The 15,465-nt window shown below is 43.6% G+C and overlaps 1 protein-coding gene across 2 annotated transcripts; it reads right to left on the bottom strand.

Moving 5' to 3' along the window:
• Positions 1-2,150: 2,150 nt before the first annotated feature.
• On the bottom strand, positions 2,151-15,153 carry tspan1 (tetraspanin 1). 2 transcript variants are annotated; one of them, XM_040185122.2, is made up of 8 exons: positions 14,754-15,153; positions 14,400-14,462; positions 10,984-11,190; positions 9,997-10,071; positions 5,339-5,437; positions 4,447-4,590; positions 3,955-4,038; positions 2,151-3,569 (listed from the first exon to the last, which is right to left on the bottom strand). In XM_040185122.2, exons 2-8 carry the CDS (start codon positions 14,454-14,456, stop codon positions 3,510-3,512), a joined length of 726 nt encoding a protein of 241 aa, XP_040041056.2. In that variant the 5' UTR covers positions 14,457-14,462; positions 14,754-15,153; the 3' UTR covers positions 2,151-3,509. The 2 variants fall into 2 exon arrangements, with proteins under 2 accessions (XP_040041056.2, XP_077964051.1); XM_078107925.1 differs by lacking the exons at positions 14,400-14,462; positions 14,754-15,153 and having other exon boundaries at positions 10,984-11,406.
• Positions 15,154-15,465: the final 312 nt, after the last annotated feature.

Below are 15,465 nucleotides of genomic sequence, written 5' to 3'. Positions count from 1 at the left end.
ACTTGGTCGGGTGCATTTCGTGCCGGGCTGCAGGCAGACGCTTGAGTCTGTTATCTATTGAGCACATCATTTCTATAAATAATCCATTATGATTGAAAACCCCTGAGGGGGCATTAACACCGACCCATTCGTTTTCTGTCTCATCAACAAGCACCTGTGTTTGGTGTTAATGAAGTCTCATGTTTGTCAGTTTGTATTTCTGAACCATTCTGCTGGAAACATTTGCGCCACGTCTAATTAAGATGGACGCTATGACTGAATACGAAGTGATCGCTGTTGTGTGTGATTCTGTGTTCTGCACTGACTGACGCGGCCACCAGCACCACCGTGTAGCTCATTTTTTCTCCACCAGGCATTAGTTTCATTGTCTGCACACTCGCACATCTGTCCTCCCCAGGTCGTGTGTGTGCGCGTGCATGTGTTTTTTTTGTTTTGTTTTGTTTTTTTTACTGCATTTTAAAACGTCATTTTTGACGTATTGAGCATTCTGATGAGCCGAGCTCAGAGGCTGATGGCAGAAATGTGGATTGAATATTGATTTTGTGTATGTGTGAGTTAGGGAGCCGGTGGTTACTGGTAAACATGGAGCTCAGCGGCACTGAGACATTGACCGATTTAACTCTAAATACCTGCCAGATCTGTAATTGGATGGAAGAACAAACTTGGTTTGTCTTAATGCTCTTTTTCCTTCCCCGTCCCTTCATTTCAACGAACCGTGTTGCCATGAGAGACATTACTGCATCACCACAACAGAATTCATAGTACGACGAAATTATGACATGAAATGGAAATGTGAGCACTAGGGGTGTAACGATTCATTCAGTGAATCGATTAATCGATTTATATTCCTGCGATCCAACCGATCTGTGCTCCGCAAATCGGCATTCCGGACGACATATATCGATTACAAATCGATTTAAATGGTACATAATCGATTGTATCGATACTTGGAAACTGCACATTGGATTTAAGTACAAAAACTGTATGGATGGATGTGTGTTTGTTTGTTTTTTATCACATGTGACGTCATCAGTACGCAGCGGCAGCCGCGCGAAACTCGGAACAACAACAACAACAACAACAACAAAACACAGCGTGGCGGAGACGACTGCGAGCGAGACATTTACAAACTAACTTATCGATCCAGAGCGTGGAAACATTTTGGCTTTTGCAAACACAGAGGTGTTCTAAATAAGTCGGTCGCTGTTTGTAAAATATGTAGAAGCCAAATAAAAAAACACAGAAACACGACAAATCTTTCCGGCCATCTACTAAGGCGCCGTGGGATTAAACAACGCCGACAGTCAGGACCTCTAGCAGCGTCACCGCTGCAGCAGCAGCAGGTAACTGCAGCTCTGCAGACACCTCAGGCCTCGCAGCACCAAACTCACATCACAGTAACAATTGCCAAGTTTAGCTGTAAAGACGTGTGACCCTACAATGTGGTTGAAAATCCGGGGCTCTGTAAATTGATCCAAACATTGTGTAATTATTGGGTAATGTTTACATTGAAAATGGCACTTGATTCAAAAGGTTCATACATTTGCCATCAATTGTTGTTTGCTTGTTTATAAAATCCATAATTAATTTAAACCTGATTTCCTTACAAGAAACAACAGGGATCTAAAACTTTGCCTGCACTGTCCAGTAAAGTTACTGAATCGAATCGTTCTAAATTCACACAGATCGTCCATGAATCGAATCGTCAACCATGAATCGCGATTCGAATCGAATCGTTGTTAAAATGAATCGTTACACCCCTAGAGAGCACTCATCTTGCCTTTATCTTCCATTGTTACTGATTTCAGTTATGTTATACAAAAAAACATGTAGGGATGTTCATTTCTCTATAGAATGTGTGACTTGGTAAAATACCAATGGTAGATTAACGATTGCCTTTTTCCACGCCAATCACACACGTAGCAACGTTAGCATTCATTTGCGCTGTTTGCAACCACTTGAGTCCTTTTTAGTTCAGTTTTATTCTCTTTCGACTCGTGAGAAACTTCCGTTCACACCGGATAGTTCTTCATCTATCCCTTACGGTCTACCTGCGGTTCACTGCTGGGTCTTTAGACCTCTGAGGATTTAACAGCAGTTATTTGCCGACAACGTAAATCCATAAATGATGCTGATGTGAGCTGAATCATAAAAGGAGGAATTTGGCCTCGAGTCCAAAACCGTGAGCTGAAAGCTGCTGTGTGGAGATGAAGGCAACGGCTCTGTTTTACAACCGAGGAGCTTAAAGAACATTTACTAGGAATTGGAAGGATCTCTTCTCTGAGACTTGCATTCAATACATTATCGTTACAGAATTCATCTCTTTGCCAGCCAGACTGTGAATTAGCGATCTTTGTCTGTTTATCTTCCTGTCAGTCATTCTTTTTCTCACACAGCAGCTTCATTCGCATGAGTCTCTCCGATTGCAGTTTTCTTTTCTGTCGCACAAACGGTGCGATGAAAGGACAAATTAGGAGCAATGGATACGCTGCTGTGTGGCTTCTTGGACTTCCAGTGCTCACTGTTCACTCAGCCTTGTGTCACAATGCAAGCACTGTGCATGAGGGCAGGAGATGGAACATTGATGAATAGTAAACGGGACAAAGGAAAAGCTGCTGCAGTTTCCTGTCAATTCCTTGGGCTGTTATATATTTAAATAAAGACGTGTGTTTAGGTAAATAACGGTTGTAAAATCGTGTTCATGTAGAAAAAAAAAGGATAACTTGTGGTGCTTTCATTTATTGCATCTCTAGGATGTCTCTTTGCATTGCTTTGTGGTCATTTTGCACCTTGTGATTGTTTTGCATCTCTTCAATGTCACTCGGCAAAGGTTTGCGGTGGTTTTGAGTCATTTGCAATCGGTTTGCATCTCTTTGTGGTCGTCCTGAATATCTTTGATCGCCCTCTATCGCTTTGATTTCTCTCCTAAGCAACGCTTTGTTTTGTGCCCCTTTTGCTCGTCATGCATGCTTACTGCTTTGTGGTAGTTTTGCGTTGCTTGCTGCTTGTCAGCTCGTCTCAAACTGTGTGTTTCTGATGCAGGGCAGCTGGTTTACGGTGAGTTTACACCTTGTCCTGGAAACACCGGGACTCCGACGGGACCAAAAGGAGCAGCTAAAAAGAGTTCTGACATTCAGACATGCGGTTCAGAACTACACGCATCTCCTTTCAGGAAAGACTAACTCACTGTGGCACCATAGACTTTTGTAAAAAAAGGGTGAGTAGTCCATAAATAATGTAGAGTAGGCAATCAGGTGAATGCACTCACCGCTGTATAACTGAGGTTAGAAATATTTTATTTGGCAAATATGAATTATTTAAACTCTGCAGGCGCAGATATAGACAGACATACACACTGCACATTGTTTCAATACTTAAATGATTATATTAAAGCCTTCTCTTAAAGAGGAAACCACAAAGACCGTTAAGAGACAGAAAATAAATAATGCAGAATAATGAACAAATCCCATGTGTATGTGTAGTTCCCGTGTTGTGTCCCTGATGGAGTCTCAGTTTATTCTTTTGTCCAGGTAGCAGTACAAGTACATGGACACCACCATTGCAGCAATCTGAAGAAAAAGTATCGCACAAATGTTATTGTTTTTTGCATTATTATTATTGGGCTACTAAAACGGCAGATCGGCTTAAACATTAAACGTCCAGAGTAATAACAAAGACCAGAAAACTACTGATCACATACACACTGTGTTATCATGTCACATATTCTACCCTCATCAAAAGGTTCTGTACATATTGTGATTAATACACACATTGTACTCCTCATACCACGTTTTACAATAAAGATACAGTATTGGCAACACAGATTTGAACCAAGACACTGCCTTGCATTTGGAATTTGGTTTTTAGGTTTTATTTATGTACCAAAGGACTGACTCGCTTACATTTTATTTATTTTTTTCCAGAGTTTAGCCTTCCCTTTCTGTGTTAATTTACCTGTAATATGCCAATTCCTGCTGCGATGCCTCCCGCGATGTTGGCTTGTTCTTTGAGGGTCTCCAAGATGTGGTCGAAGCAGCCCTAAGCAAAATGTTTGTGTAAATGGGATGACAAATTGACATCGTACAAATACGACAAATGATAGTGGGATAAAGAAAAACATTCCCTAATTTTATTTAATACCTTTTTAGTAAGAAAATTAACCCTTAAAGTTTGTGTTAGCGAACTGAAAGGGTGCAGTGAAATTATGATCGGTGTTTGTTGACGATTTAGTGTTGTTTTTTTGGATTTCAGACTGTTATCGAATTTGGATATCGTGAATTTTGGCATCTACTTGGCACTCCTCTATTTCGGGCATTGTCAATATTCCAACATCAATGTTGCCTGTTCACGAATGTGAAATAAGATTTCCCGGTGTTGAAAATATTCCATGTCTACAACCAGCGATTTGTTCACACGATCTACAAGTAGCGTCGCTTTGAAGCTCACGTTCACGGCGCTGCGCTCGGCATCGTTCGGGCTGCAGGGGGCGCCGCCGGTCCGGCAGCAGCTGGGCGGCAGGCTGCCTCCGTTCTCCTCTACAAACTTGGAGCCGACAAAGTCTTGGTGGTTGGACAAACCGCAGCACTGCAGCTGGGAGAGGGAAGAGCAGTGCAGGAACACGCTTTAATCCCCAAGCATTGTCCCTCCGTGTGGAACCATTTAAACCTAATTACAGTGTAGTGAGAGCCTGTGAGGAGAAGATGTCGGCTAAAATGTCTCTTTGTTTTGTTGTGCGTTTGTATTCCGAACAAATCTGTATTCACTGTGTTGCATTCACCCGGTCGGGCAATCGAAAGGTATTTAACCATTGAAAACCTCAAGTAACCATAACTCGTTCTCTGGGGCACCGCGTTACTTTGAGTTTTACAAAGAAGTTAAACGAATGGATCAGAGAAGACCGATGTTGTACACAGTTTACCGTTCTGTGAATGCTTCAGTTGGATCTTATTTGTTGCTTCTGTTATTCGTTGACTGAAGGTCAGCGATAACATCATGTCTATTAAATCAACCCTCAGATCCGCTGGGTCACTGCTTACTGTTTTTACTTTTTGTTTTTTATTGCATCTGTATTTCTTAATATGAACCACTAAAAAATAATACTGTCAAATGTATTCCGTTTATTGGAAATGGAGATGCGGTCAACTCATAGTTTTAGTTGGTTTGTGGATTCTCAAATTTAAAAGTAGTTTTTGTTTGCAAACAAATGTCTGCAAGAAGATGTAAGCTGAATGTGAAGCCTAATCATGTGGTTTGAAATCGGCAAAGAAACTACGTCATATGCAGTAGTTTAGAGCTGTGAAAAATGCAAACGTAGTATAATAGTACAAAAGTGAAGTACCTCTGTCATGGTCGTATTCCAGATGTTCGTGACCGTCGGATCACTACCGTAATCTTTCTGTAAAGCAGGGGTCGCCCACGCTCGGATCACCTCCTCTGCCTGAGAACACACGCATTGCAAAGACACTTATTGGCATTCTGTGTTCCCCCTTAACTTATAAAATAGCATCACTTAAAAAATAATTTTCTTTTTTGATTTCTTTTCAGAATTTGTTCTCATTACAAAATACTATAAGGCTCCATCAAAATAAAAAAAATTAGATTTAAAAAAGTTAGAATGCTCGGCAAGAGGCGTGAGAGCGTCGCTATGGTGATGGCAACACGCCAATGGCGCGCTTTGTGATCACATGGGCATATACAGGAACGGTGGAGGCAAAGACTAATGAGAGGTTTGTTTACAATATTTTATTTAAAATATCTTTTCCGAGCGAAATGCTCTCTGCTATGAAGGCTCAATGTAGCCCCGTCCTGCCCGATGTCCTTGGGAAAGCAAATACTTCATAACGCCTGGATACATTGATCCGTCACAAACACAGGCAGAAGCAACCAAAGGGATGTGTGTGTATTAGACTTGTTAAACAAAAAAAAACAATTCAAGGTTGATTTGTTTGTTTTTTTCATCAAAGAAGATGCAAATCTGCCAGCGGCAGCGGAATTTAGCGACCAATTTCATCATCTAGAATAATGTATCCTAATGAATCTCAAATCTTTGCAACTAAAGCTGTCTAAGTGTAGTGGAATAAAAGATGGGTAATATTAGAATGTAAGTGGTAAGTAACATAAAATGCAGTAATATATATATTCATAAATTAAATGTATATGATATAAAACTACCTCAATTTTTTTAAGTGCTCTGCTTATGTATACTTTTACATTTCACTTTAGATTTCAGAATAGGAAACGGAACAAATTATACAAGACTTAAATTTCTCTTTATTTTCAATAAAATTCTGCATTTAATTTTTAATTTGTATATCTATTTATTTTTTGTACTAAAGCATATTGAACTTCATGGGAAATATGTTGTTTGAACATGGTGTTATTAGCATTGTCAACACTTTTAATATAGTTTATCTAAGCAACAGTACATAGATTAAACTATTATCAACAAAAAACGATGTATCAAAAACCCTGTTTCCTCAGCACCAACGGATCAGTGTGATAAGAGCCCCATTCATGCAAATACGGTCTTGTAGATTGTTTTAAAAGCACTTCTCTTTACTGCAGATGTCCAACAGTGTTGTCCACACACACAGACTTCAATATCCAAATAAAATACTGCTGTTGATTTCACAGGCAGGAAAAGTCATTCTCTGGGAGTCACCTATTCATCAGAAATTAAATAAATCTCCCACACAAAGCACGAGGGAAATAAGGAGCTCCGGTCTGCATCTGGAAAAAATGAAAATAAATCAAAAAAAGACCTGCCATTATTCTCCATTCTTCTTTTTTTTAAGGTCGTGAAATGTGGGGGCATTAACATATATATTGATGTTCCTGATGGCTCTGGTCAGGACATATTTTGTCTGCTATTTGTGTTTATCCAAAGTGCACAAAAAGGCCACTTTACGGTTGAGGCCACAGGAGAGTCTTTTGTTGGGAAAGAATTCCTTTTGCAAACACACAGGTTGGTTCTTTCACGGCCGTCCTCCTCCTCCTCCTCTCTGCCTCGGTCAGTTTTTTCCCCCTTTTTTGATTAATAATCCTGTCGTGTACAGGCACACAAAGACCCATTTGATGAGCGTGAGTGTGTGTTTTACTGTATGTGCACGTGGCCAAGTGCAACTGAGTGTCTATCAGGTCGATGTGACGGAAAGGGCGTCTTTTTTTCTTTTGTGTGCGTGTGCGCACAGTGAAGGGGGGCAGGCGACAAAAGATCGGCCCACGGATGGAATACATGCCACAATTAAAAATGCCCCCCCAAGAAGCTGCGAAAGTGGCTGAGATCAGAGAGTGTTATTACCAGCCGCATAATTCATCACTGTCACTCTGCCCCGCGTCTCACCACATCCTGTTAGACACACACACACACACACACACAGAGGGGCAGGACAAAGCCTACAGTAACACGGCACACCGAGGCGGGGGGGCGATAACACATCTATCTATACAGTCAAGTCCTGCTACACACACACACAATACAAATCTCCAGCTTCATGTGTTTGTTATTGATCTCACTTTGCTTCACTGTGTGATGCAGCTCCTGAAATGAGTATTAGTATATTTTTATTTGTTACTTGTTGGCTGCTAATTGGTTATTGTTCTTAAGTGGAAAAGCAATACACATGAACCCAGTAGTTTACATTCAGCTGAGCGTTAAGACAATATTTGGTGACACTAGACCTAAAACACAATTTCCATTGACCTTTTTTTTTAGGTCTATAGAGAAATTATATGAAAAAAACATTCAAATAAGGTTAATGGAAATAAATATTTGGAATGCACCAATTTGTACTTTGACCTGCTGTTCATACTCTGCATATATTTATGTTCCAAGTCCGAGCTGAGCATCGCTTTAGAAGAAATACATTTACTGCTGTTCTAAAGGACTTTCAAGAACTAAACATCTGGAAAAAAAAAGATGTTCCGTCTCCTGCTCAATAATACAGTTGCAACTAATCCAAACAAAATGGCTAAATATCCCGATGCTAATTTGCTCCGTAGAGCTGAGGGAAACCACAGCGTCGCTAATGACTCTGTGGTTTTGTCCTGAGGGACCCCCCCCCCCCACCTCCCCCCCACATACAGTTGTGTCTTTCATTTTGAATTTGGTGCCATTGATTGGTGCTGCATCAAAGCAGAAGTAATCGTGGTTAATCATCTCGCATCACTTAAGCCAATCGTCCCCCTTTCTGACGAGTGACTAAAGCAAACGGCAGTCAGTATTGGATTACGTTTAGAGAGAACATTCCTTTACTGTCCAAGGACGTTGGTGTGATTCAATAAATGCCACATCACGTCTATTCCATCCATCCAGTGTGAAGTCCATATCGTCCCCGGGTATAAATCTCCACCCGGGTCACTTCGGAATCACTTCCCTCACAAAGAACAACCATGACCACTGACGGCCTCTCATAATGCCTGCTGGAATTGCTTATTAAATCTCAGTTATTCTGACCAGCTGAAGGTTATTGGCGCTTTGGTTAGATGAGCTGCCGCGGGCCCGGTGGCCAAAAGCCAGATTTATGCCGCAGATAAGTAGGACTGAATAGATCAGCGCTTTATTCATCCTCCCCCTTCAGTGTCTCCGCCTCTGCGTCTTACTTATTGACACTATATGTATGCATATTACGTGTATATTGCCCATATTCGTTATCCTGATGCTGTTGTGTTTACTGTGTCTTATCAAAAGCAGGAAATGGACATCTACTCCGACGCGCTCATGACCGCCGTGGACTTAACGATGTCCTTTTGTGTTTGTAATGAACAGCGGATGCTAAAGCAAAATAACCGCGGTAAATTGACGGAACCGTATCTGTGATCTCCCTCAAGAAGACGGATGTTGAGTTCTGTCTTCCATTTCACTGAGCCCTGCAGGCCAGCAGCAGTTCTCTCCCAGCTCAGCCCCCAAGGACACGTGCACACAAACAAACACACACACACACACACACGCACGCTTTGCTTCTTTGTGCGACAGCAGACACACCAGGGTTTGGCAGTATAGCTGAGAGAGAGTAAACACGAGGCAGAGCAGGAGATGTTAAAGGTCGACTGGTTTACAGCAAAACTGAAGGCCTCCTCTTATGGGTTCTGTTTGTAGTGAAGTCCAATCAAATATCACATTTTCTTTGAAGAAAGGGTTATTGCGTGAAAACTTCAAACAATTTTTAGAAAGGTTTTCTGTATCTCGAAAAAGCCGCCGGACGCAACGTCGATGCTGTCAGTGGAGATTTAAGTAAAAAATAAAATACAGATGAAAAAACTAGTTTGAATTTATCAAAGCACAAGAAATCGACAAGGACTGCAGCGTGAGTTATCAGCCTTCAGATCTTTGTAGTAAGCAAAACATTTTTTCATCACTTCATATTTCATAACAAATGTTTACTGGGAGTCATTTCTCCTGCTAATGAAAAGTGCATTCTGTTTGTCCCACAGACTCCCGCCAAGAATTGAGCCAAAAGCAAGAGACCGTTTTTACCGGATTTACTCTGATTATATTCATTGTGAAAAAAGGAAAATTTGTCGTCCTTGCGGTTAATTGGTTAATTCCTGTGCTCTGTACTTATATGCGGTCTGTAATGTAGGGAACGTGTGTGTATGTGTGTGTGAGCGAGAAAGAGAAACACATATGTAAATAGGCTGTTTTGCATATAAAATGCTTTAGCTTCACTATTCCAGGGTAATAAATTGCTCAAAGTTAGCGACGGCGCGCACTGCTCGGGGCGATCCCAGAGTCATTAAGTAGCCGAATGTAGTGAGGCGGACATAAAGCCCGTAATTCAATGATGGCTGCGCCGATGATGGAGAATTTAACATGCAGATAAAATCCACAGAGTGGGGCGATGGGTTGAGCGGGTGAGACAGGATGGCCGAGAGGGACGAGACGAATTAAGAGACAAAGGGAGGGAAGTGAAGAGGAGGAGAAAGAGGGGTCATAGAAGGGAGGGGATGTGATGAGGCAGTGAATGAAGGGGAAGGGATAAAGAGGGGGAGACTTACAAATGAAGAGTAGACCAAGGCCACGACTCCAACTGCCACTTCAGCAATAAATATGATGAGGATGATGGAGAAGAACTGCAGGAGGGAAGAAGAGACAAAAACATTTTTTTCTTTCTTGCTTTCTGTCATCATATGAAAATATAAGGACAAGTCTGGAGCTGAAATTATCTATTTTTATATTTGCATGAGAAGGCACCACTGGGCCTCGCGTCAACATTTGCTCTGACGACGATTGGCTTGTTAAATCATAAATGTATTGGACAGTATTGAGCCCCTTTCCAAAAACGTGGAAGCCAAATAAAGTACTTTACGGATTTATATTTTAAATTTCAAGAAGCTCGTGAGGTTTTTAACCACCAACACACGTGCACAATCACAGAGTGTGGATAAAGCTTGGCTGATTACGCAGAGGGGCAATAAGGAGACGCGTAGCCTGAGTGATGCCCTCTTCCGGCGCATCCATTGCGGTTCTCTCGTCCATTACAGCTGTTGATCACGCGAGGCAGACATTCACCGCGTCCTGCGCCGTCAGCCGCAGAATCCGCTGCGCCGTCATCGCTCACCTGGATTGGACATGTGGACATGATGAGGGCTCCACAGGGGCAAAATGCGCTGCCTGTGCTCCTCATTAGACTCACCGCAGTGGACTAAGAGGTGGTTAGCCTCACCGCTAATGGGTCTGAATGTTGTGGGAGGGCCGGATGGGGCTGTTATCTGAGCTCTTGATGAGCTTTGGGTGAAAACGCAGGGATTGCGTCCAATTATTGGCATTTTTTAGCTCTGTTTTTTTTTTTTATCTCCACCAACTCCGGGGAGGCTCATCTTGCTCTGTAACTGCCGTTTGTTTCACAATGCGGAGCAGCTTCTTTCCGACTGTGTCTGTCTCCTCTTTGCCGCCGGACAGGAAGTGCACAAACACTGTTTTTAAACCGTTTCACTAATGCACTAAGTGCCGTCACGTACATAAACTGTGTATTTTACACCCACTGTGAGCAGCAGACACTTGCTCTCCTTGTGGGCCCCGCAACAGCCCAGGAGCCCCAGCAGCAACAGCCCGGCTCCGATGACGATGCAGAACAAGCCGACGTTGACAAACTGCAGGCCTTGGCCGGAGAACGGCCCCAGCACCCGGAGGAAGGAGCCCTCGGCCGCGCTCACCCAGATCCCCACGGCCAGCAGGGTCAGGCCACCCAGCTGCGGGAGAGTGAAAGAAAACATACATCCGGGCAACCGGGAATCAGTAATGCAGCGACCGCGGCAAACCCCTGTCATTCATCAAAGTAGGACGCTAAGCCTTCCGCCGGCGTCCCGGTGGATTTAGTACACACTTAGCGATGGTCAAAAGGCAATCTTTGCATGGGTTTATTTGCTCTTGAGGGTGTAATAGGATTTTGGAAATGAGAGGCCATCTTACACCGGTAACCCTCTCTTACTAATACCTGGCAGTGACACAATAAGACCTCAATATGGTTTACTCTTTTCTGAGGGCAAGATTACTCCTGTGAGACAGTGGTGACTGCCTCAGGCCCCCCGTTTTGCATCGAGGGCCGGAGCACCAACTTGGCCTCTTTTTTTCCCTTTTTGAACCAAATGACTGACCTTTTTAGTCGACTGCCTCGACCCCCCCCTCCCCCCCTCCCCCCTCCGCCTCACACATGGAATCCATTTAGTGTTCATCTTTTGCTGCTGGTTAAAGCCAGCCTCGGGGTGTACAGGGGCGGGCTAGGGGATTATAGCAGTCAAGGGGAGGGAGACATTCACTGCCTCCCCCTCACTTCCCCTTTGTACAACAGCTGTGTGGAAAGTCAAGTCACGGAACGGCTCCAACTTCAAGCCAGCCAAAGTTAATTATGACGGAAAACCATCCGATTAGCAAAAGGACACATTTCTGTGTTGCCTTGCCCTGTGCATCTTATATCAAGCAAACACATAGAAGATGGGGACATTATAATCTTTTATTGAAGGCTATTTATCAAAATAAAAGCATAAATAACTTAACTTAAAATAACATTTTGAAATGGCGATAAGACAAGTTACAGTTATTGTAAAGTTGTTTCATAATATCTGACTGTGTGAATGAAAAGGCAAGCAGCTAGTGCTTTCATGGGGGGTCACTGAAGTGTGTTGGCAGAAACCGACCCTTAAAACCAGCTCATAACAAACACAATCAAAGCCATGTCACATGTTTCATGTTACAGCCGGAAAACCACCTGATCCCACTGTTATTATCCCTCCCTGCGTGGCGTCTCCTTCCTCATCTCTGCACCTCTGACCTTTTCCTCCACCTCTTCATCCGCCCCGCTCCCTCTCTTCTGTGTAGTTCACCATGAACTCCTCGCATGCAGTGATTTCTCCTCCTTCCCTCGGCCTGCTGCAGAGGGCATGTTTCCACCCGATATCGTCTGTCAGGCTGCATCAGACCCGTTGCAGTCGGGGGGCCCCCGCTGCTCTCCCCCAGGCCCCGACACTCCACATCTGCTGTCAGACGGTGACACTGCCCACGTGGGGGATCATCTCCCCTCTTCTTTTCTTCGTCTCCCTGTCTTGGCCCATGCAGCTCTATTTTTTTACTCCCCTCCATTCGCTCTGCCTCGCCCCACCTCTCACTCCGCGTTTTCTCTTTCCATCTCTTGAACCTGTTCAGTGCCATCGCCACACCGTTGACTAAATGTGATATGACAAGCATATTTCCCTTTAACTCCTCGGGTGCCACCATCATCCCTCCCCAAGTATAATTATAGCTGGCACAATGGCTTTTTTGTTGTAAGATGTCTAATCCCTTTGATGGTGTGCCTCGTGCAGGTGGTTGTCAGCAAAAGGACTGTAAATCAAAAAGTAAATCAGGTTTCTGAAAGAGTAAGGAGTAGAAGAAGCAGTGTGGTATCCATGGAGACGGGAAATAAAACCTATTAGGGTCAGAGGAGAGGGAATGGCCTCCAGGGGGATGTGAATGGAGAGAGAGAACGGGCACGGCCCACCCCGAATGAAATGGAATTGGTTCTCTTTGAGAAGGACGGATTGAGAAAAAACGTTTACAATCCCATTTTCATGAGTCTCATTACGGGGAGCAGACAATCCGATTAAGTTCCCTACACTCGACCGTAGTTCTGTACAGCAGAACATGCACGGGACGCGCTGGGATGGGCCGAGAGGAGATGTACACTTGGTGCTGAAATCACAAACTTGCTTGTCACTGTTACTGTCTGTTTGTTTGGGAGGATGATGCAGAAATGGAAATGAGAATCAGAGTACTGGTCCTCGGGTTTTGATAATAACGTTTCAAAAGAGCACAGCTTCCTCCTCCCCCCAGATCTTCATCCTTCCACTCTGGTTTTTCTGCTTTATTATTCATTGTTTCAACGTTCACTTTGAGTAACTCCGTCTTGGTTGCTGCCAATTATATTGCAGTTGTGGTGGCCCATTCGGTGCGATAACAGAGCACTGCTTGTCCTCCCCTGTGGAGTCAAAGGTCGGACTGCATCGCTCTACTAACCTGCTGCACTCTGCTGCATCTTCCTCCTCTGGCTTTCACACTTCTTCTTTGGTGTGTTCTGCTCTCTTCTTTATTTTCTCCGAATGAAACTCACGCTCAGGAAGAGTGTGAAGGAAACACATTGAAATTAAATTTGAAACAACCAGATAATTGTTCAATCCAAAAAGGGTTGGAAACTGCATTTTGACCAGATAGCAGCTTCACTTCAATGCAAACGTGATCCGGTTGACTTGAGAGGTAGAATGTTTATTTGAAGGCTGCCCTTTATTTCCTGGAAAGATGGATTCTCTCAATGCAAATTTGGACTCCGCTGACGAAGAGGAGGTGTAAAAATTGCTACGGCACACTTTGCGTCAAAGCTTCGTCCTTCAAGAGCGGGAGAGAATCTCTTCAGAGCTGCCAATACAAATTCATCAAGCATGGTAACTTGGGAAGAAATGGCAAATGGGGGGAAGTGATGACTTGAGCTTCACGGTGGGAGGCCAGGTGGGCCCGACTCGGCAGGCGGATTCAGCTCACCGTTGCCAAAGTTTCTCTCCATTTCACAATGCACATTAGTGATCGACATTAAGCAGAGGGAGGCAGGTGGAAAAAGGAGAGCCTTTGAAATTAAAGAGATGAAAATTGCTACGGTGGGGAGAAAGTGAAGGAGAAAGGAGCATCATTTGGGCCTTCGGGCTCAGCCATCCAAAGTGCTGGTGTTCCATCTGTTTACACTAAGGGGCGGCATGAAATTATTTTCTTGGCAACGTTTGGAAAGAAATCGTTTTGTCTGTTTTTCTTCTTCTTTTTTTTTTACACGTTAGTTTTCACATTAAGATTGAGCATAATCAATGAGCGCCCCCCTCCCCCCTTCTCCCTCCCCTCCTCATCTCACCCCAGCAAGCAATCAAAGCAGAAACATACTCACAAAGATAAGCAGGTTGAACAAGACCGTCATCAATTTGAAGAACGTGAAGAAGCCCATTTTAATCTGTAATAAACGGAGATGATAAATTATTGCACTTCCTCTTTCATCAGCGGACACCTTCTATCTCTCACTCACGCACAGTAATCACGCTCGCGCTTTCCTATTACATCCACCACTCCTCCGGGCAGAATTATCGAAAATTACATCGCTGACAATAATTCTTAATGATGACACACACAGCTGTGGGAAATGGTAAAGCTGTCTGTAAATGAGAAATCTATAAGAGAGGGACAGCCATAAAAGAAAGGAAGGTGCATGTAGACATTATGGCCAAACAGAAAACCAAATTTGTACCTTTTTTAGTGTGCTGATATTTCTTTGTATCCAAAGGAGCGCAGATTAAAACCAATTGACCTAAATAAAAAATAACACGTGAAAAACAAAAACAAAGAGAAGAAGCAGGATTTTTCTGTATCTTGCGGACAAGGTGTTTCCAGGTGTTTCCAGGTGTGGCGACGTGAGTGAAAAGCGGATTGTGGCTAGATAGATCAGTCTGCCAGCCTGTGGCAGCGATCGGTAATCCGATGGGCAGAGTGAGCGCGGGACCAGGTGCGGCCCCGGAGGATACAGGTGACAGCAGGTGGACGTTGTTCACGTGCAGAGGGGAGGAGCCTGAGAGGACAGGACAGGATCGCACCCTCAGGTTTTGCACATGTGCAGTTCTCAGCCGTAGACCTGTCAGACCCTGAAAAGTAAACGCCAACAACATCAGCCAACGTCACCTGAGATAGTAGAGGAGAGCTCAACAGAGATTTTAGTCAAACATGGTGATTTTCTCTGAGCCCATACGAGTCATTTATGTCTGTCAGCATGCACAGAAGAAATTCCACAGATACATAATGCTGTCATAATGCAAAAAAGTCTGCAGTCAGTGTTTTCAATCGTTATTGTTGTATGCAACAGCACACACTTTGGACCTTCGCCTGTGTTCAGATTACATGTGTTGCTGCCTTCTACCGTCGACTCTATTGTTCCAACTCTCTTCCTTTGTTCCTTTGCCGCCCCC

This window comes from Gasterosteus aculeatus, chromosome 8 (assembly GCF_964276395.1).
Source record: "Gasterosteus aculeatus chromosome 8, fGasAcu3.hap1.1, whole genome shotgun sequence".
NCBI classification, from domain to species: Eukaryota; Metazoa; Chordata; class Actinopteri; order Perciformes; family Gasterosteidae; genus Gasterosteus; species Gasterosteus aculeatus.
The sequence above is the reverse complement of the archived record's forward strand: the minus strand, read 5'-3'. Positions and strand labels throughout refer to the sequence as shown.